The sequence below is a fragment of the Camarhynchus parvulus genome, chromosome 1A (assembly GCF_901933205.1).
Source record: "Camarhynchus parvulus chromosome 1A, STF_HiC, whole genome shotgun sequence".
Taxonomy (NCBI): domain Eukaryota; kingdom Metazoa; phylum Chordata; class Aves; order Passeriformes; family Thraupidae; genus Camarhynchus; species Camarhynchus parvulus.
The window spans coordinates 241,823-264,909 of record NC_044586.1 but is presented as its reverse complement, the minus strand read 5'-3'; the positions used below and the strand labels follow the sequence as shown (position 1 = coordinate 264,909).

Below are 23,087 nucleotides of genomic sequence, written 5' to 3'. Positions count from 1 at the left end.
ACGGTGTTTACCAGATGCTCATAATAACTGATGCACAGTATTTTTTGCATTTAAACCAGTTATAGCGAGCAGAAATATTGCAAAAATACTGGGTTTTGTAAATGCCTTTTTATCCTATGCACATTTTCCTATCACACATTTTCTTCTGGAGTTAAATTATGCAAACACTTGTTTCAGGATGTGTACAGCTGGTAGGTTAGAGAGAGTTATATTTCTCTATATTTTTCCAGATATGTTGATATTTCATAGCTTTTTTCTATGTAAGTAAAATTGGAATTTTTATTTTCATGCTCATAGCACTAGATTCCAATTATCTTGATTCTTGGCAAACATTAATTGAGCTTCCTTAAAGAATAAATACAATGTTCATAAGTTTGTATTAATTTTTTTCTTTCACCTCAACATGATTGTTTGTGAAAATGTATAACCCTGAGGCATTTTCTGTTACAATAACTGAAGGCTTCTTTGTGTTGGCATTTTGGAAGGGAGATGCAGCTGACTTTATTGCAGCAATGTCTGAGCTGAACAACAAATCCAGTGCTGCTGTTTCAGTGTCATATGCTGATGTGATAAAGGCTTCCAAAGACATGAGAGATCAGACTCATCAAGAAGTTTAGTCCTCATTATGTCAGAACCTGTAATGTGTGAAATGAATTTGTTACTGGGTGGGGAAAAGAAGAAAAAGCTCAGAACAGGAAAGTAGAGAAGCCAAAAAGGAATGGTTCTGTGTTAGAAAATATCCCATTTCTAGTAAGGTTTAATCATAGTTGAAAATTAACCTTTGTCTAAAAGGACTATAATACCTTATTTTTATGTATTGTCACAGTTAAAGTATTTTGCAAACACTTCCTGTGTCACTTTGTGGTTCAAGAAAGAACCATAAACATTTCTCCTTGGGCTGAACTTCAGAGGGGAGCTTTACTGCAGTTTTGAAATTGTTTCAGGGAGGAAACTGAGCCGAGAGAGCACCCTGCAGCAGCGGCCACGGCAGCATCAAGAGGCTGATGGCTTCTCTTTCCCCAGTCCCATAGTTCTGTTTGGTGCAGACAGGCATTTGAGGAGTGTTGCTTTCCTTGTGCCACAGGCTTGGCAGAACTAGAAACTTCCTCTGAGCCAGTGTCTCTGCAGCAGACCTGAGAGGCAAGGCTATGGCTTCCTGCTCCTCTGGCATTAATTACTAATAACAAGAAATAATTTATGGGTCTAGTTTTGTATTGATGCAGTTATATTGTTATAACTTCTGCTATTTTATGGGTTTTTTTGATAGGTATACGTGGGGAGATCAACGTGGTGGTGAAAGTAGATCTCTTCAATGATTTAAACAGATTTAGGCAGTCATCCTGTGGCGTCAAATTTTTTTGCAGTAAGTAGAGGAAAAAAGTTTATTTGAACAAAATCTTTTTCCCTCCTTTTCTTTCTTTGCCTCTTTTGTCTCCCTTATGGCAGAGAAGGGAGCTCATTGCATAAACCTAGTGGAGATAACATTAACACAAATTGCTTTTCTTTTTTAACACATTTTTACTGTTCATGTTTCAAAACAATGTAAATAACTGTTGGTATTTTTTAATGTCCAGAAGTTGCATTTCAGTGCCTGTGCACGCACTCGTGGTGTTATTTTGGGTCCATATCCTTTTAAAGAGGCCCAAAGTGAGAAGGTTTCATGAAGGTACATGCTGTAACTAGTACAGTGGACAGTTACCTTACCAGGGTGGGTCCACGTGTTCACAGAAAACAGTCTGGATGAAGTCATTGTGATGTGTAATTGGATGGTTTTGTGGCTGCCCTTGGCTCAGAGGCCTGTCTCTCACCCCTCTGCTGTGTGTGTCTGTACCAGCCACGTCCATCCCCAAGTGCTACCGGGCCGTGGTGATCCACGGCTTCGTGGAGGAGCTGGTGGTGAACGAGGACCCCGAGTACCAGTGGATCGACCGCATCCGCACGCCCCGCGCCTCCAACGAGGCCCGCCAGAGGCTCATCTCACTCATGTCAGGTACTGGCACTGCCCCCCAGGCTACAGACATGGTATTTCCCACCTGAGTTATTACCAAGGCAATCCAGCTACGCAGAACCATTGATTTTTTAAATTATGTCCTCCAAAAAAGCATCAACGACAGGCCAGTTTCTTATAGTCACAGCCTTTCAGTCCTTGTGTGCAGTTAATAGGAGTGGCAGTGTTTGGTTTGCAGTAGAGGGGCAAAAAGTAGGAAAAAAGTTGAAATACGCTTAAACAAATTGGTAAATGAAGAAATTATAGATGCTTGTTCATAGAGATTTTAAAGATCTGCAAAACAATTGCATTGTTTTGAAGTATTATATATTATTAAATTATTATATACTATATATTATTATGTTATGTGTTATTATTGTATTGAAGTATTAAATATTAAGTATTTAGAAACTTATGTGAGTTCCACAGCACATCTTGACCTCTCTCTCTGAATAAGTAGAAAAAAGGAAAAAAAAAGCCTACTGAAAATAAAGACTAGTGGGAAAAACCTCTGAAATGACGTGTTGTTTTGGCAGTCAGAATGGATTTGGAGAGAAAAGCCAAAAGCTGTGTAAGTGATTGGTATCACACAGTGTTGTAGGAGACAGAGGTTGTGGCTGGCTCCTTGGCCAGCTCTGTAGGATTGCATTTATTACCTGTTCCGCTGACTTGGTTGGCACTCCAAAAGCTGAGTCGAAGACCACAAAAGAGAATAGAAGTTCGCTGCAACTCTGACCTCTTTACCTTTTGTTTTGTAGGTGAATTGCAAAGGAAGATTGGCTTGAAGGTGCTTGAAATGAGAGGAAATGCTGTTGTTGGTTATTTGCAGTGTTTTGATTTGGAGGGAGAGTCTGGACTCGTAGTGAGAGCCATAGGAACAGCCTGCACGTTGGATAAATTAAGTAACACATCAGCATTTTTACCTGCATGTAACTCCCCATCCAAAGAAATGAAGGAGTAAGTATGAATTAGTAGCTTGTAGGGAAACAAGTTTCACCTCTCTTCCTTTCATACTCACTCAATTTTTCATAACCAGTGTGATTTCTTTTTTCCCCAGAATTTGTTTTTCTTTTGTAGTTTTATTTGTCTGCAATAAGTTTTCTATTCCACAATTCTGAAATGTTTTAGGTTGGATAAGTTATTTCCGTAGAAGCTGGAGTGGTAGTTCTTGCCTAAGATGACTTTCTTTGTATTTATGTAGCAGTAGTACTACGTATCCTTGGCTTGTGATCCACCAGTTGAATTAGTTCTGCTTTGATGCTGTGTTTGTGCAATGAACATTTGAGTGAGGACCTCTCACAAATATACTTTTGGTTCAAGCTTAAATGTTTATAAGTGTGTTTATAAGTGTATAAGAGAAGATAAATTTTAAATTCTGATTGTTCTGTCAGTAATTTAGACAATGACTCCAAAGAGGTCTCATCTTTTATTGTGTGCTTTGCTTTTTACTGTTGTAAAACAAGAAGGACTATGGCAAAACAGGTAGACAGTGAACTTGCAGAGAAATCTTTTTATGATGAGAACTAGAATTTTGTGATTTTTGTCATATGTACTGTAGCACCAAACAGTTTGAATGTTTTGATATGCATACAAATTAATAGAAATATACTTGCAGTCTTCTTTCAACTGTTGCTACTTTTTCTGCATGGATAAATTAGTTATTTTCTGTTTGGTAGAGCAATACAGGAAGGAAAAAACTGCACCAAGAAGTGTATTACATATCCTGTATTTCTAGATGTATTAATTGAAGTAGCCATTTTCATTAACTTGAACTGTTCTGTCACTGCAGGAGAGATGAGGCATTTTTGTTGTGCAGGCATCAATTGCTCTGCAAAATTTTGCAAAATATGAGCTGACTTTTAAAAATTACTGGTTTCTATTTCATGGTATAGCTTGTTTGACTTGTCTTGATTTTAAAAATTGCCTTTAAAAGAACTTCAGGACACAGTGCAGCATAGAGCAACAGCATGGTGTTTAAAAACATAAAAGGTAGACCTAGTAATTATCAACTTAAAAAGCACCCATAAATAAAACCAGTGGCTTTCACTCCGCAGCAAAATGTGGAAATTCCACCTCCCAAATTATCCACGTTCAACTCGGTGATGGCTATTGTCTCAGTTCAAAAAATGGGAATATTTCTCTAAGGCAGCAAAACCAACTAATATGATTCTTCTTATTCTTGGCTTTACTAACTCGATGGCCTGTTGCCAGAAATCAATGATGCAGTCACAAGCAAGCGCTTAAGCTGTTCCTTTCCCTCCTTTTATTTCATCTGGACTCTTGCATGCTAGGAATTGCAATTCTTAGAGTCTGCTTAGAGTAAGAGATTTCCTCTATCTAAACTTCCCTGAAATCATTGGTAACGTAACTCTGCAACCTGTTTGTATGTATTGTTTTCTTTTCTCCCACCCTGGCTGCAAACTCTCTCAGGTCTCCGCTGGTTCACGCGCCCAGCCATGGATGCCGCTCGACCCACAACAGCCCAATTCACACTGCTACTGGCTCACGGCTCACTCAGAACTTCTCTGTGTCTGTTCCCACTCTCATCTACACTGGTACGAGTCTGCTGACACTCGCAGCTGGGCAGAGGCAGCCGCAGGCACAGTGCCCCCGCAGGGCAGGCAGGCAGGCAGGGTAGGCAGGTACCGCCCTCTCTCCTCCCCCGTTTCCTCACGGACACACCTGCTGTTCCCAGGGTGCTGCAGCTCCAGCAAATGCAGGATAGGCTCTTGGACATGCCTCGGAGTCTCTTCCACAAAGCCACGCTCTTCACTTTCACGTGCTCTTGCTTCCTGTGAAATTAACTAAAACAGTAAGGTGATGGAACTGGGAAACAGTGATTTGAGCTCCTAATTGCTTTCAAACATAATTCACATACAGTAGGTTTTACAATGGTTCTAGGAAGGGTCTGTGCCATTTGTGGAAGAGATGGTTTTAGAGAGCAGGTAAGTCAAGCTGTGCATAAATAAACTGTTTGTCGATAGAGTTGTTCCCATAAAGATTCTCCTCTTTGCTCTGTTTTTAGCTGTAGCATGCTGCTGATGCTATAGGATAAGGAAACATATCTTTTTTTTTACCTTAAAATGCATATGTGTATATACATAAGTGTATAAATATGTATAAACACAGCTATGATTTCAAATCATTTTTTCTTTATTAAACTAACTCAAAGCATTGTGTATTTGACCAGATTTTTAAGCCATAAACTTTTCAATTTTTTTATTTTGCATATATATATATAATTTTTTGTCACATCTCATGCCTTTCATTTGGCTTAATTGTTTCATTGTAGATGACGAGCATCTGTGTGTAGGATGCTGAGAGGGTAAAACAGCATTTCTTTGCCTCTGGCCTCATTCCCAGCCTCGCTCCTGAGGAATAGCTGCTGGCCCTGCCCCAGTCCCATCCTGGTGTTTGGATCATGCTGCTGTCAGCCAGGTCCTTTGGCACAGGATTACTGAATATGTTTCCACCTTCTTCTGGCAGGATTCCTTTCAATGAAGATCCCAATCCCAATACATATTCATCAGGACCCTCCACCCCTCTGAAAAACCAAACCTATTCCTTTTCACCTTCCAAGTCCTACAGTCGACAGTCCTCTTCTTCTGACACAGATTTGAGTTTGACACCCAAAACTGGTAAGGCACTTCCACCCACTTTTTGTTTAAGTTGTTTCTCTTTTTATATTTTCATTCAACCCCTTTTGCTTTTTGGCATTTAAGTTATCAAAATGATGTGAAAATTGGAGACCTCACACAGCACACCTCAAGCTCTAAAGGGTCAAAATTTCAATCCTACCTGTATTTCCACTGTGCTGGATAACATGAAAATTGCTTTTGTAACACAACTGTGTTGTGTTGAAGACAAAATAAAACATCTCAGAGCATTAAGGGAGTCCTAAGTAATTGCCTTTTCCTTATTTCCTCCATTTCATATCATAGATCATAGGAGTGTATTTCTCACCACAGTATGTTAAGGATGGTGTTACTAAAGCTATGTAGCCTTCAAGCTTACTGTCTTGGGCCCTAAGTTTACTGCATACATTTATCTAATTTTGAACTCCCTTTTGCAAATTCAAAACTAGAAATGTAGCAGCCACTGAATTTTTATTCTCTTGGTGTATGGAAATAGCTTTACATACACAGTATACACTTTGAAGGTAGCTTAAATTACATTAGAAGTAATCCAGCCATCTTCAAAAAGCATTTTTCTTTTTCCTTTGCTTTATCATAATTTTTTCAACTTGTTTTTTCTCCCTCCTTATTTTTTAGTCTGTTGTTAGAATCATGTCAGTAATAATGTCAGCAAAACTCAAAGAAATATTGTATGTTTATTTTTCATTATGTGACCAATGCTGTGAATTTTGCTATCATGGGGCAAAGTATTTTGTAGAATTGTATATAGAAGTGTGGTTAGTTTTTAAATTATGTTTTAAATTGTGGTGTTTAAAGGCCAGAACATCCTTGGCTCCATGTAATGGGACAAATTTTAAGCATATTAAGGTAGTTGATTCAGCTTTACTTGATAGCACTCCTTTCAAGAATTTTTCCTACAAGGTAAATTGAATATTGCATTCAAATGGAGTTGAATTAAATATTCCATGCAGTTTATACCCTAGATGTGTTAAAAATACTCCCAGTTAGCAAACTGTCTTTCTTAGTGCTGTCTTCTCTGTCCCATTTTTAAAACAAACAAGCAAAAAAAAGCACACTTTAGTTTTTGTCCTTTTTAAAGGATGTCTGCCCTCAGGGTAACCTATGGTGGTCACTCATTTAAAGGACCTACAGATAGAACTGGATGCTTGTTTCTTGAGAGCACCCCAAATTCAGGGGTTTGGCTTACTGAATATTTGAAAGCCAGTTTCTTTTGATCAGATTTTCCATGGTAAAGATGATGTCATGTAAAGGATTTAAATGTAACAAAGGTGGACATCTTTCTGGATGTAAGAGTTGTGAGTTTAGGCATGTGCAACTCACTGTGAATGAGTGAAGGTTTTAAAGCAGCAGCCTTGTGTATTTCCTGGCAATGTTAGGTAGGTGATAAATCCTGTTGGTTTGAGTCAGTTCCTTCAGAACTGAAACAGATTGTCGTTGGTGCCTCTTGTTTGGAGGGATTTTTCAAGTATGTAAAGATATTTTTAGCTATCTTTCCAGTATTAAAGCAAACTGTGGGCATAGTTTTGCTTATTAGCACTGTCTTTTTGGCAACTTTTAACTCTGCTGCTGAAACTTGTCCTGAGAGGATTTTCTAGTTACATTTAAACATGCTCTATCTTGCTATGACAAACTCAATTTTGAATCTTAGTAGACTAAAAGGACAACACCTCATGAGTAATCTGTTTTACTTTTACCCAAAATTTGATCATATGCAGAAGACCCTTCCATAACATACTAAATTCAGTATGTTGTTCTTAACAATTACTGTATATGTTTAGACCTCTGTTTTCATTTCCCAAGGCTGTTACCAAGTTCAGGTGTTCTCAGTGTGTAAGCTGGTGATCTCAGTAGTTACAGAAATGCAAACCTCTCATGTGACACATCTGATGTTACCAGGTTTGAGATACCCATTACTCAGGTTGGCTGATGTGAGAAGAGAACTATTTTCTGCCATTTCTGTAGTATATTATAGTCTCCTTTCTTTCTCAGTCAGGTAGTGTGCTGATGTGTCTGAGATGGACATTAACCTGGAGAAACAGTGCAGATACCACAATTTCCAGTATGAGTAACAAAGCACTGGAGACTGGAGCTTGGGTCTGCTTAAGCATCTAATTTTCAATAGCTCCAAATCTGGAGAATATTACCTTGATGTCTTCTGTGAAATGCAATTGTGCTTGTGTTATCCATTCTGGTCTATAAATGCATTTGCTGAATTTGGGTTTGAAGTTAGAATTCTGGGAGCAGGGATATATTTTATGCCACTGCAAACGAACAGAATCAGGCTGACAAAAAGCACGATATTTTTTAATCAGATAATACATTCTGATGTGCCATAGCATATGTTTGGAGGAAATGGGTAAGGTGGGAACTCCTTTACTTGATGGAAACTTAGAAGTCTACAAGATTTATTACTCTAGAAAATCATAAAATGAATCCATGGCCACTTTGGAAAATAACCTTTTCTACCGAGATAATGCAAGTAATCAGATTAAGTGTGTGCAAAGACTCTGTTGTTTGGGTTTTACTCCATACTATTTGCTATCAAATTTTGATTGGCATTTAAAATGTTTAATTACCATGTCTCTAAAAAATTAATTTCAAAATGAAGTTAATCAAGTAATGATTTTTAAAGACATGCTTCTCATGTACGTTGTAGAGCTGTATTGTCATTCCATTTCTTTGTATGTCAAGAAATAATTTGCAGTAAGTGTTGATTCATTTAGAGAAAACAAAAATGCTTCATTTTGATTTCTTTTGTCCATTTCTTTAGTCATCTTCTGAATCTACATCTTTGTCTCTATTACTTTCCTCCACAGCACCTTCCCCACAGGGACCTAGGATTTTCCTGTTTCCCAGCTCCCCTACACTCTCTTGTGGTTCCCCACATCTTAAAAAGTCCTGTCTCCTCCTCTCGGGGTCTAGCATTAAACCTCTACACTCTAGCCATGTCAGCCCAGTTGTTCTGAGGAAAAGTGTTTCTTTCACTGAAGAGCTGCTTCTGGCTGCTTCTGGTAGGATCTATCTATTATGGCCTTTTGAACAAACTTTGAAGGAAATGTTGTTATTTGATTAACGCACAGCTGCTTCTATAACCCTGGGTTTGCTCAGTTAGCCTCTGAAAACTGCTGGCTACATGACTATGCATTCCATCTCTCACCTCTGCCCCAGAAGCTTGAAACACCTTCAGAACTTCTTAGAGGATTGGAAACAATGTCATTTATGCTACAGAATTACTTCTTTACCCTTGAAAAATATCCTTTGCTAATTGGACTGAAATAATTTGCTTCATTTGTAATCCCACACATTCTCTTCACTTTGTTGCTCCTGCATTTTGCATGGAGCAGCTGCTCATTGCACTTGCTCGTGAATTCATTCATAATTTGCTGAAATAATGGTTGTGAGATGCTACCAACTCTGCTTTTTAATTTAACCTTTTAAACAAAGCCCATGCTTTTTATTTTTACTGCCCACTTTTTCATTTCACTGACATGGATTATTTTTATAGATTTCAATTAAATAATTGTTGATATTGCTTCGCTTTTTTTGTAGAAACTCTTTTGGTTAGTTTGTATTTTTTGAGTTTGTTTCGTGTGTAGTATTTATGCTATGTTTGTCTGTATTTAGTCTTGTATAGTCCCTGACAGTGATGTTTAGAATCAATGCTAAATAGTAAAAGCAATTTAATCTTGTTTAATGGGACTGTACAGATACTAATAGTTTTGTTTCCTTATCCAAGAACAGCTAAAAATACTCATTGAAAATTGTAGTGGTTTTATATCTAATTACATGGTAATGGTAGCTTAGTAACTCTTGAAAATGAATGAATGAAGTTAGGAATGAATTTACATACATTATTAAGTCTGGTATTATTTCTAGATCTCCCAGTCTTTGGTAAAACAAGTAACTGCACCTGGATGTGTATTTACACTTTTGTTCATCCTTACCAGATTCTTGATCAGAAGGAAAAGGAAACTAGCAAGGAATTATTATGTTGAGTCAGTTAGAAATTCTGGAGAAGAAAATCTTGGCTTCATTTCTAACTGTTTGCACTGTGCTGTTTGTATTTCATCCTGCTCCTGACACCTTTCTGTTCTTTATGCTCTGCTTTCCTCTGCTGCTTAGGGGCTTCTTTTTGCTTTGTCCTGTTAGCCCTGATGGCTTTAGACATTAGGAATAGCAAGGAGAATGTGTTTCAGGCCTGACATATTGCCAAGAAAATCTGAGGCACTGTGTTTGCTTTAGGAAAAGCACACCTTGGCATGTGTTTGCAGTGCTGTGTGAGCACGGAGCCCCCAGGTCACTGTCAGACACATAACCTGCAGCTCAGCTCACTCTGTGAAGGGACATGTCCCTGCTGCAAGTAATGCCCCAGCAAAGGTGTCAGTGCTCAATCAGATGTTAGTGCCCCTGTCAGCTTCCTCTGCACAGACCTGCTGGGTACAGGTAATGCCCCAGCAAAGGTGTCAGTGCTCAATCAGATGTTAGTGCCCCTGTCAGCTTCCCCTGCACCAACCTGCTGGGTACAGGTAATGCCCCAGCAAAGGTGTCAGTGCTCAATCAGATGTTAGTGCCCCTGTCAGCTTCCTCTGCACCGACCTGCTGGGTACAGGTAATGCCACAGCAAAGGTGTCAGTGCTCAATCAGATGTTAGTGCCCTTGCCAGCTTCCTCTGCACCAACCTGCTGGGTACAGGTAATGCCACAGCAAAGGTGTCAGTGCTCAATCAGATGTTAGTGCCCTTGCCAGCTTCCTCTGCACCAACCTCCTGTGCCAGGGGAAGGGCTGGAGGTGAAACTCTGAAAAGGAGAGAATTACCACGTTACGCAGAATTGGAGTTTATCTTGTGTTCATAATCTGCAGGTTATGTGTGTGCCAATGTAGTCATCAAGTAAGTGTAGTTTTAAATGCTGAGCAGTAGTAGCCCCTAGCTTATTTGAATGAATCAGATGAGTATTTCATAGTGTAAAATAATTTGTGATTTTTTCCAGAGTTTGTATTCAAATCAAAGGATATGCATTGCGTTTGTGCTTTCTTCTTGCTCCTCATCATGCATTATGTAACTGCTGCTGTAATTACATGTACAGTCTCCTACTTGTATTTAGGAAAGGTGGTTTAGTTACCTGAAACTCTCTGAAAACCAGATTTTTATTACTTCTATTAAATAAAAATATTGTAATAATATTAGTGAGAGATACACAAGTATAGAATAGTCTGACAGAGACTCCTGTTGATAAGGGAAGATAATCTGGTTATATAAAAACTTAATGTGAAAATTAGATCTCTATTTAAATCAGGCAAAAAGTCATAACAAAAAAAAAGTAAATTCTGTGTTGTAGGAAAGGATTTTAAACCTGCACCTTTAAGTTTTTATATTTTAAAGTTTATTTTAATTCAGGTTGACAGCAGGAAAAAATCTTACATGGGGGGGGTTGTTCAAATACTATGAAATCACTGCTAGTTGTGTGAGAAGGAAAACCTAGAACAACCCTCAAACCTAAATTAAATTTTTGATGCATTTTTTTTCTTAAAAATTAAGATTATGGGGAAATTTTGACTGTTTTCAATGACTCATTTTTATCTATTTTGAACTCTTTGATTACAAATTATAATATATGTTTCTTTGAATGTCATTTGTACTGATATTCTTCAGGAATGGGCAGTGGGAGTGCTGGAAAAGAAGGGGGGCCATTTAAAACTCTTTTAAGACAACAGACTCAGTCAGCTCTGGAACAAAGGGTAAGGCATTTTGTACTTCCATTTCTGGTTTACTGAAGTGAAAATTTATCTTGTAGTAAGTTAATGTTTGCTGTTACTTTCTGTTTGAAAACGTGTAAGTTTTGGTCTGAACTTAGTACAAATGCTGACTGTTTAATAGCCCTTTTATACACAAATTATTTTAAAAGTAATGTATTACTAAAGCACTGGGAAAAGTGGAGCAAATAACTATGCACAGCACTCAGGTAATTCCAGTGGTATTAAGAAGTTATGGGAGAAATTACTGATGTGCTCTGTGAAAGGTACTGATGCATGTTGAGTTCAACACTTGAGTAAAGACATGATGATAAAGTTTTTACAGAAGCCAAATTCAGAAACATTGGCATAGCTTTAAACAAGCTGAAAATCCCATTTGGGTTTGGGAAAAGTTTCAGGTTTTGGGAATGGAGTTGTTACCTTGTGCCCCATTTCATGGAGTAGAAGGTAGCCTTTAATTGGGAACTTGAACCTGAACTACTTGCCAAGCAGTAAAAGGCATTTATAGATTTAAACTTTTCCTCTACTGGACTAAAAATGACATCTGTCATTATACTGAACAGACTATATGATGAAAATAGTGTTTTTAATAAATTGTTTACATTTGGAATGAGTAATTGCAACTTTTTTTTATAAACTATACACTGCTTTGATCAAAATGTTGATAATGAGGTGTCTTGAAGGAAGAAATGGGAGTATATTCGTACTCAGAAATAAATGTATTGCATCTAAATGTGGTTGTGTTCCCAGGAGTCAGGATGAGGGAAGAGACGAGAGTGTTGATTTGATGTCTCAGAATGCTTGATTTATTGAAAGTATACTAAAGAATATAAGAAAATATTTCATCAGCAGGCTAGCTAAGAATAGAAAAAGAATGATAACAAAGGCTTGTGACTGACTGAGACAGTCTGGACAGCTGGACTGTGATTGGCCATTAATTAAAAACAACCACACAAGACCAATCACAGATGCACCTGTTGCATTCCACAGCAGCAGATAACCATTGGTTACATTTTGTTCCTGAGGCCTCTCAGCTTCTCAGGAGAAAAAATCCTACGGAAAGGATTTTTCATAAAACATGTCTGTGACACCTCAGCCAGTGCTATGGGAGGATATGTGTTAGTTGGGAGCACAAGCCCTGCAGCTGTGGGGTCTCAGTGGGGGCTGGCACACAAACAGGAGCCTGCCTGCAGTGGGGGTGACTCTGCTCTCCTCTCTTGTGTTCCCATGGCTAAGGGAGGATCGCCCCGCAGGTTCTGTGCCAGGCGGGTACGTTGGAACAACGGGACCCCTCCGCCCCTTCCCTGCTACTGGGGGTTTCCAAAGCACCAGCTCACATATGGGGGTTTGGGAGCTTTTGCAGATTTCTGTGATTTTGTTCATGCAGATTTTTTTTGATTTGTTGGTTTTAAGAGCATTTTTTAGATCGGTATTTTGCATGTTGATACATTTCAGCTAATATTTTAGTTTAGGTATGAATATAAATCCATGGCTTTTTGCTTTTAATTTTTTAATTTGGCTGACAGAATGCTTTAAAGCAAGCCTTTTTTCTGTTTACTTTTGATTTTGCTAGCATTTAGACTTTCCATGGCTGATCTTTTTATTTCCTTAAAGACAATTAAAAAAGTAAATTAAGAGCCCTTAATGTATTTTTAGAGCCTGAATTATTTGCTCATTATTTTGATAAGGTCTTTGTATTGGCTAGTAGGAAAAAGATACTGTAAAATGGGATGAGACACGTTGAATCTGTTATTGATGGTGATTATGATGTAACAGCAAAGCATGTGGACAGTTAATTGATAAAATATATTTTCATTCTGTGTTCTGAAAAATTCATATTGGATGTGGTTTTGCTGTGGTGTTACCTCTTTTGGTTACCTTGAAGTTGAGTTAACTGGAATGAATAACATCTATAAGTTGTTTTGTCTGTTTAGTACTACACACATAGACAGTGCACTCTGCTTGCCTGGATTACTTAGGATAGCAAGTATTTGGGAAAACCAAGAATAAATTCAGTATATATAATGCAGTTTCACAGGTGTTAGATATATCATAAAATCCCAGAATACTTTGAGTTTCAGGGACCTTAATGGTCATCTTATTCCAGCCACCCTGCCTTGGGCAGGGACACATTCCATGAGACCAGGCTGCTCAAATAGTTCTTTTGAGTCTTAGATTAGTGGGGTGTATGGTAATGCTAAGGCACCTGAAAATGAGTTCATTTAGTTGCATGTCTCAACAGCTTTTTTTAACCAAGTGTGGTTTTGGTATATTGCTTAAATAACCCGAACTGCAAACTGAACAGAGTTAGTTAGAAAGGTAATATTCCTCAATTTCTTCCCTGAAAATAAACCTGTAGGAAATACAGCTGTGAAAAACTCAGGTGCCTGTTACATTGTACATTAATAACTGGTAAAAATTCCCTGGACATCTGTAGATAGCAAGAGTAACTGTAGCACAGCTGTCTCTCTGTATATTTTTAACTAAAAGAAAATACATGCTGCATTTCCATCAGTAGGAAAATTTGATGTTATCTTACTCCTCAAACGTTAGCCTGTGTTTTTGTAGAAATGGCCAAAACTGCTCTCAGTGGTGTTTTGTGTCTCACTTCCACAAATTCGGGACAAATTCTGCAAGTGCTTGAGTGATCTCTTCTGCTGCCTTTTCAAAGCAGGGATCTGGTGGCCTTCATCTCTGAAGGGCACTGCAGGAAATCCGTTCTCTGGGAGATTTGTTGGGCTGAAATCCTGACTTGAGCACCTTTTCTTTCCAGTGACTTCTTACCCACCCATCCCCTCCGTTCAGGTCAAGAACAGCTGAGAGGTTGTTTGGCCACCTTGTGGGGTGGCACAGTAGTATTGAACTCTTACAGTTTACAACATGTAATTGAGGCTGGAACTTGTATTTAAATAATATAATAATAACATTTAAAAACCTCTAAATTGAGTTTAAAAAGGAAAAAAAATCTTCATATGAAGTGATGGAGTTGGATGTGTGTCAGAATGAATGAGAGGTTAACAGAATTCTCTCAGAATGGTTCAGTGAGTGTTAACCAGATTTGTCTGTGGCTCAGGTTAACTGACTGAACACCTTATTTTATCATGTGTCATATTACAGGCTTGGGAGCACTGATATATTACTGAGATAGAAGCAAGTTGTTATCTGAAGTTTGGCCTGGTTTCTAGCGTAGGGAATCAGGCAAACTGCAAGTGTGAGCATGTTAAAATTACTTGCAGTGCACAGCCTTGTGGAGAGGAACAGAAAGTGGAAAAACTTCTGAATTTCCATTTAGAGTAAAAAACATTGGATTTGCTCAAGCTTTAGAGCATGGAGTGTCGTTTCCTTGGCTCACTCCATGCTGCTTCAGCCCTGTGTAAATGTGTGTATACATAGAATGTAAGTGCAGTAAAGGCTTAGTGCAATTTCATATAGGTGGCACATTCAGAAAACTCCTTTATTCATTTCTGCAATCCTGGGAAAGCAAGTATTTTGAGTATTTTGGCTATTGTGATAACTTGCAAGGCACTTTGCAATCCGTTAGAACCTTCTGGGGGAATCTTCAGTGCATCCCTCTCTAGAATCCATCTCTGCTCCTGGAGACCCATCAGTCAAGCAGGTTTGCAGATCCTGGGGTGAAATCTTCCTACTTCTTCATTGCATCATAGGGCAAAGCTGCGGGGTTTGGCTTTTGGGGTTGTTTTTCTTCTGGTTATTGATACTATGGTTGCTGATTTCAAAGTTTGCCTCGTAATTTTGAAAGTTTAAGCCAAATGAAAATCCGGAAAACTTGAAGTTTGTAGGGGCTTTTAAAAGTTCTAAGAGTTCCTATAAGAAGGGTGGCAAGAATCCTGAAGTATTAAATTTTAAACCTACGTTGGGCTCTAGTTTGGGATGATTTTTCTTACCATATATTGCTGGAAGAACCTGATCCTCACTGAACCTGCAGCATGTGTGCTGCTCAGGTAGAAGCTTGGTCGAATTGTACTCTTTCCAAGTATGTGAGAAAGGAATCTATCCTGCACTTTCTCTCATATAAAAATATGGTGTTTATTTGTTCCATTTAATGAGTTACTATTATACAAAACAGGATTGCATGATTTTTCTTTTTTTTTTTTTGCTTTCTGCATTTAGAATTGCTGAACATGAGTTATTGCCTTTCCCCCATAAGTATGCTATTATTTATATATCAGACATATCACAGAATGTTTCTGGAGCAATTAAAATCTAGTTTTGGGCTCAGATTCTTTGAATATGACTTTTATTTCATTAAATGTGTCTTGAGAAATTGCCATTATTACTTACTTTACCCCTTTTATGAATTAAAAGTTGGAGTAGTTACTGAAAGTTAACTCTTCATTTCACTTATTAACTGGAAGTGTATTATCTTAGTTTAAGAATTGACAGTTGTGTTTCAAGACCTGTGCTTTATTTTAAAAGATGTATATTTACTTGTTATATTTAGAGCTTACTTGCAGAGCAGTCCTTTGATATTTTTAGGTATGTTTTCCTGTAATAAGACAGTCCTCATTCTTGCAGGACTACAGTTTGTTTCACCCTGTGCTTCAGAATCAAACTGCAGTCAGTTGTAACAAGAACACCTAAAAATGGAGGAAAATTTTATTTTTTTACCAGCTAATGAAGGAAGAATTCTGGTGTTTAGCAGCCATGGTAAAAGTGGATCAATAGAGATTTTATTAATCTCTAAATATGTAAAGTTTTGATTGTTTGTTGCTGTTATGCTGCGAAACAACTCTGTGGGGGAAAAGTATTCTTTGAGTGTGTGGAGCCTGTGCTTTTGTGCCGTGGGTCCGTGGGCACGCGTGGCTCTGGGCGCCTCTGGCCCCGGGCAGCGCTGTGCTTGCGTCCAGGGCAGCAATGCAGAGAGCTCGGTGCGTGTCACTGCCACGCGGAGCCCTTGCTCAGCAGGCAGCTAATGCTGGTGTTTAATGCCCACAGGAATTCCCCTTTTTCACCCTGACCACCTTCCCACCCGGCTTCCTGGTCCACGTCGGGGGCGTCGTCAGCGCGCGCTCGGTGAAGCTCCTGGATCGCATCCACAACCCCGGTACGTCGGCGTGGGAACATGTGGGAACATGGGCCTGGCATGGGAACATGGGCCTGGCACAGCCTGCCTCCCAGCCCTGGTGACACCTTGGGGAGGGACAGGTCTGTTCCAGCTGTGCACAGCTGCCTCCCAGCCCTGGTGACACCTTGGGGAGGGACAGGTCTGTTCCAGCAGGGCATTGCAGAGAGCCATTGAGGCTCAGAAAATGAGTTACTCAAAGGTTGTGGTTTTGGTGAGAAACCTTTCAGCTAATTAAAGTAGTAATAAAAATGCTTTGAATCAGTAACTCTGCACTGAAAACCAGCTTTAAGTTATTGAGGGGTTAATTAATTTTTTGCCGGTTTTTGTGATTAAAACTTGATGCAATTTTTTCCATTCAAACAAAAATGAGATGAAATGCTTGATCTTAACTATGAATGTTTTCCCATTTTCAGCTCCTTGAAATCTTTAAGGACTAGTGACTGCAGCTCACAACGTGGTTTTTAACCTTTACAGTTTTGTTTCTGTTCCTAAAAGCCTTTAGTGGACATTACTTGAAGATTTTTATTTATTCTTTTCCTGGGATCCCCAGCACAAGAACATGTATGGTTTGCATGTCGTAGTTCTAATGTTAGAACTGAGTGACTTTTGGCTCTGAAGACTTGGTTGGTTTAGTCACTGAGACCAGATGAGGAATGCTTTGCAAAAAGCTGGAGTTGACAGTGCACTTAAAAATGCAGAGGAGAGGAAAAATAGCACTTGTAGTGGTTTTGCATGCACTAGTCAGGAGTAATAAAAGGAAGTTTATGCAAATACATCCTTAAAAACAAGTACAAAAAAACAAATCTTTTCCTTTTCTTCCTATGGCCCAAGGCAAGCGGTTCTCCAGGCAGGTAGATCAGATTGTTGCTGATCTGAACATTCAGTAAACTGGAAACATGTGATTAAATCCAAGACTTAATTTGAATTAGATCCTCCTTGTTTAAGGGATTTTTTTTTTCAAGTATATTAGTGCACAATGTTGCTCTTTTGTTTTCCTATTCTAAGATCTATTTACACAGTGAAGAAAAGATTAAAAGAAATGTCAGAATATAATTAATATGCGAGTCTTTCTTTGCCACAAAGTTATTTTATGATTCTGTCTTTCAACAGATTTCTGATACAGGTCTCTTATGTGCAAAATTTACTGTGTGATAGATATAAGACAGAATATTTAAAAAAAAATATTTTGCCCAGAAGTTTTAAAAACTAATTTCTTGTATTATGCACTCCTTCCTTTTTGCCAGCTGACTGGAAGCAGTATAAGCCATAAGGCAAGAAGAGATGTGTGTTTGCAGAGCTGCAGCGTTTCTGTGAGACTTGCACATTGCTCCTGACAAGTGAATGTAAAATGCATGATCCTTGGAGCTCACATTGCCAAATAGCAGGAACAAAAGGGGGAATGGAGGCACATGGCTGTGGGAGGGAAGGTGGAGGAGTAGGAAAAAATTCTGATATAGTTATGATTGTGAAGCATTTGAGTCAAATAAGTCTAAAATGTTAAAGGAAGCAAGAAAACTGGCAAAATAATGAATCAGGAGAAGGTGGAAGAGGAGAGAACGTTTGCAGGTGGATTAAGAGCTTGCCAATAGGACCAAAGTGCCAAATACTGTCCACGTTGGTCGCCAGTGCCAGACTGCTATAGCATGCTCCTTTTTCCCTTTCTATTTCAGCCTCTGATTAACTCTGCTGTCTGTGTCTTTCCAGTTCCTGTGGAGTGGTGTTGTCAATTGTGCTCTTGTTGGTAGTTTTTTCACTATTCTGCTGCTATAACTGATCTACTAATTTGCTGTTTTGAACTCAGCCTTTGTCGGAATTATGGGTAACACAAGATCATACAAACTGCTAGACTGGAATAGTTTCAATTCAGGTATTTTATTAGTCATTCAGTACTACATATGCTGACAGAAATTATGGCAGCTCAGTGAAGTTATTAGAAATGCTCTAGGATATTTAGGTTAATGCTTCAAATTTAAATCTATTTAATCATCAAATGCCTAAATGTCTTGTTTTCATGCTGTTAAAGACTTTAAAATTACAAAACATTGTTTTAGTATAAAATAGTATTGCTAAGATTAATTTGTTATCCATCTGGAAAGCTGAATGTTCAGATGTTTATTTAGTAGTCACTTTCAGCTCAGCACCATGAAGGAAGTAATTTAGGATAAGAGAATGTATCCTTCCTTGCACAGTTGGGATCGTGTCAGGTGTGATTTTTTTGTTTCTTTGTTTGGTTTGGGGTTTTTTTGTGTAATGAGTTTTTGGGTGTTTATTTTGGCCTATTGGTTTGATTTGGGGGAACTCTTAGTTAGTGCAAGCCCATGCAAAACAAAACTTTCTTCAGCAAAGGCTTTCCTCCTGTTAATTTCAGGAAATCAATGGATGTGTTTGTTCTTAATACTAGCTCTAAAATAATAGTTGTATTATAGATAATGATAGATCTAAAAAATATCCAAGAAAAATAGAGAACTATCAGTTTAAAGACAAGGGTAGTATGTAGCCCAGGTTCATAAAGCTTGTATTGTAAAATGCAGCCAGTTACAGGACTTTAAACATAATTATCTGAACTTTTTAATCCCTTCATTACACAGCTTGAAAAAAGCCCCAACATTCTTACATTTTTATGCAGTTTTAGTAATCACAGTGTATAACTTCCTTAGGCAGCTGCAGAAGGAATGGATGCGCTGGTGCAGCCTAGTTGCAGTGAAGATTTCTGTCGTGTTTTCCCTGTGGAAAGATAGCATGGTGTGGAAAGGGGCAGGAATAAATTCCTGCACAGAACATCCGAGCCAGTAGCACTTGTCAGACTTGGGTGTTTATAAAGCTGGCACCATAAGAGGTACAAAGCTGACCTATGAGGGCTTGCTTCCCCCAGACACTCTTCTTGATAATTCACTCTTGCTATGCAGCTCTGTATCACGCTCTGAAATTCAGTTTAAATATGCAGTTATTAAAAACCAGACATTTTTCATTCTGCAAATTGTTCAAAAGTAGGAAGAGCTTAAAAACTATTGGATCATTTATATTGTTCCTTTTACAGTAAGCATCCTTGAAAACTATGATTATGAGCTTTTCTGATTTTGTTTGTTTTCTTTGCTTGCTCTAAAGTGATAATCTTCTAAAATTAACATTCAGTATATAAAAGAATATTGTCAAATTCTCAGGTCTGTGACTGGTGTGGCACAGTCTGATCCAAGGTGTTAAAAATGTGTTGAAATTTTTGTGTATTGTGTGCTACCTTGAAAAGTTGGGATTCATTTTTACTTCTTCCAGACTGTTTAGTGGGATGTTTCTATTGAAAGAATTTTATTAGAATAATGGAGTAAATGAGTTTATGTACTGACACTAAACATGCCTTGAAGTAGGTGAGAAAGTGATCCACAATGTAAGATTAGAAGCAAAGTGCAAGTCAGGAATTCAGTTCTTGGCAGAATATCCACAACTGTTGTCTAAATTTTTTAGAGATTAGGAAAATGCATGTGCATTTCAGTGTCTATAAAACATATTCCCCAGAGGTGTTGGTTGAAATAGAGAGGTCCAAAGCAAGGAGTACCTGTGCAGTTAATGCCTGCAGAGAGCTGGCAGTGTTTGTGTAGCTGTGGTGTGTCAGTAGGAGAGCAGGTTCCTGGAAGTGTGGATGGGCTTTAATCACAGCCATAAGTGGGCTAAAATCATTTTCCTTTTGGAAAACATTCAGGCTTCATTTCACCTTGCTTAGTAACTGTTTAATGCAGAAGGGTTTTTTTAAATTTGTCTTGACAATGATTTAATTGTATGTAAAATACAGCAGGAGCATCCAGTGGTAGGGAAACGTCAGAGATTTGAAGGTGCTTGAAAATCAAACGTGGAAGTAAAGACTTGACTATTTCATGAATGGAAAAGAAGCTGCTTAAGTATCTGGGAATTGCATATAGTTCAATGAAGAATTGTTTAAATGTTTGTAAAATACAAAAAGATGGATATGAAGATGAATTCACAAAATGAAAGTAGGGAGTTGAGCACAGATTCATAGAAAAGAGGACACAGTACAGTGGAAGATAGTCTCTGGGGCTGTCTCTGGGAAAGACTCAGCTCTAAGGATAAAAATATGCAAGGAATCCTCCATGCAGGAGGCTGGATCTTTGTTCAAGGATGGCACTGAGGTTAAACACAGAGCACAAAGGAGGCAGTGCAAGAACTTGCTGAATAGAGGCTGCTTTTCCACGTGGCTGTTTCACAGCACCAGCATATCGTTTCTCACACAATTAAATTTTACACTCCTCGTTCAGGAAGCTGCTCCAGCAGTGCATCTCCACCTCCAGTAGTCAGAATATGGGAAGACAAAAGATTATTAAAACCTTCCTAAGCATCTCCTGAGCTCCATGTGCGATATCCAGTCCCACTGTTGGAGTGTGAAATTCTCCAGAGTTAGTTTTGCGTATGAGGAAACACAAGAGGAAAGCTTGGCTGTGTTTTGTTTCTGTAACTGAATGTTTTTCTTCCACAGAAATACAGAGAAAGTGCAAATTACATTTCCAGCTGCTTTCTGGGGTGTCAGGGTGGCCCAGTTGTGGGAACACAGCAGGAAATGTCAGAATGTGCCTGTTGGTGTCTGGTGTGCTTATCCTTCAGACCAAGTAGTGAAAGCCCCAGCATTTTAAGGTTGACCTCTTGCCTTTTCTTGGAGAACTTCCAGGTTGGCTTCTTGCCCATCAGTGTGTGTTGAATGAAAATGGGAGGTTAAAGCAGTTGTCAGAGGCTTTTTCTGAAAAGAGTGAGGGGTGTGATGTTCCCCAGTAATAATTTAGTCCAGTTTTCTGCAGCCTTTCCAGAGGAGTGAGTGTTCCCAAGTCATTTCTATGGGTAATGTGAATGGTGTTTGAATATTATTTCTGGAAGCAGATACACCCTTATGTCAATGAAATCATTTCCATTGGGACTGTGCTTGTTTTATTTGAGAGTTCTAAGTAGGTATTTATGTAACTGAAAGAAAGGGTGGTCACTGAGCACAGAACAGTATTCACATGTTCTGTTAGAGATTGGTAAATAAAGTTGGCATTTCAAATCCTTGTTTAGAATTCGTTGCCTACCTAAGTAATGCTATTTCATACTGCTTTGAAACTCTTCCTAAATTCTGGCTAATGGTGTGAAAGCCAATAGAAACTTTTTTTTTGTACAAGTGCTCCAAAAAAGCCATTGCTTATTGCACAACTACACTTTGGTTTTGAATTGATAGTACACAAGAGAGAGAACCTTGGTCTGGCAAAAATTGCATTTTTGCACATAACTTGTCGTAATTTCAAAATACAGGGCTTGACTAAAACTATTGTCTTCATAAAATTTCCTTCATGGATTGCATTGAGTATTTTCAGCCTTGTGGTATTTGCTTCTGTGGTTGCAAACATACAGTTGTAGAACTATCTGGCTCAAAATGTGTTATTGTTAAAAGAGAACCAGGATGGTTCTGGTTGGACCAGCACCTTCCTAACTGCCACATAATTACAGCTGAACAGGGCCTTGTAAAATGTCTGCTGGGGTTTTGTAGGAGGACACACAGGCAGAGAACCCAAATTCTAACTGACTGCAACAGGATTGCAGCAATAACTGATAAATGTCAATGGATAATAAATGTGAGGCACAAGAGATTCTTTTCAAGTCTCCTTGCATCCAGGAGTTCAAAGAGGCTTCTCTGCCAAGTTTGTCTTAAAGCAGAATCAACAGTTGTGAGTGCACAGAAATAATGAATGCAGAGGTTCTGTGTTCCTGAGGAGCGCAGACAAGGAATAGGAAATTCAGTGCCAGTGTCCTTGCATACCAACTGATGCCATCCCCTTCCTGCAGCAATAAAGAGATAAAATGGGGTTTAGAAAGCCCTGTCCTGTTACACAGCTCTGGGTAACAGCCCCTGGTTGTAGCTTTTGAAGCTTTTCTTTGAAGATGGCTCATGTTTTAAAATAGGTTGTACTGATTGTGCCAAGGTGACAAAGCAACAGAGACACAAAATAGAATAAGTAGTTTCTTTATTACCTGCTGAGTCACCATTCTAGGCTGAATTACTGAAATAATCACTAAAAGCTGGAGTAACAAAGGCACATATTTATGCACGGAAATTATTTTCCAGAGGCAAATTTATTTCCTGTATGTAATGTTTTCTAATTTCTGGGCAGTGTTTTTGAGCTTTTATAATCCTAAGTACGATGCAATTTAAACCTTAATTTTTAAGTATTTCAATTTTTATTATGTGTTTGTTTAGTTTTTAATACATTCTGAATATATTTTTTTCTCCAAATCCCTTATATTTTGACATTATATTTTTCATTTTATTTAAGTTGTATCACATGGTGTTTTATTTTCTTTTTGCTCTGCACTAAATTATTACTGCTGCTTTTACATTATTACAAGATTTTTTTTTTTTAGATGCTATTTTTTTCAGTTTGTGCTCTTCCCATCAGACTTTCATCTACAATTAAAAGCAAAATTACAGCCACTGTTGTGGCTGTATTAAGCCATAAGGGGAACAACCATTCTGCTTCTTCATGTTGGAGTATATTTTGGGATTGCAACTATCACTCCTCAACAGTGAGCTGCCACTGAAAGGAATGATATATGGAATTTTCTGCGTGGTTTCTCT

At 38.4% G+C, this 23,087-nt stretch overlaps 1 protein-coding gene across 8 annotated transcripts in view; it reads left to right on the top strand.

Annotated features, from left to right (window-relative positions):
* The window catches only part of C2CD5 (C2 calcium dependent domain containing 5), a 53,783-nt gene that overhangs the window by 5,715 nt on the left and 24,981 nt on the right, over positions 1-23,087 (top strand). For 7 of the 8 annotated variants that reach the window (XM_030959859.1, XM_030959858.1, XM_030959855.1 and 4 more), the window contains exons 4-9: positions 1,268-1,363; positions 1,835-1,990; positions 2,746-2,944; positions 5,474-5,625; positions 11,294-11,379; positions 16,351-16,459. In XM_030959859.1, coding sequence (XP_030815719.1) covers positions 1,268-1,363; positions 1,835-1,990; positions 2,746-2,944; positions 5,474-5,625; positions 11,294-11,379; positions 16,351-16,459 — 798 coding nt within the window. Of the gene's footprint in view, positions 1-1,267; positions 1,364-1,834; positions 1,991-2,745; positions 2,945-4,417; positions 4,543-5,473; positions 5,626-11,293; positions 11,380-16,350; positions 16,460-23,087 lie in introns of all 8 variants that reach the window. The other variant, XM_030959860.1, reaches the window with a different exon arrangement.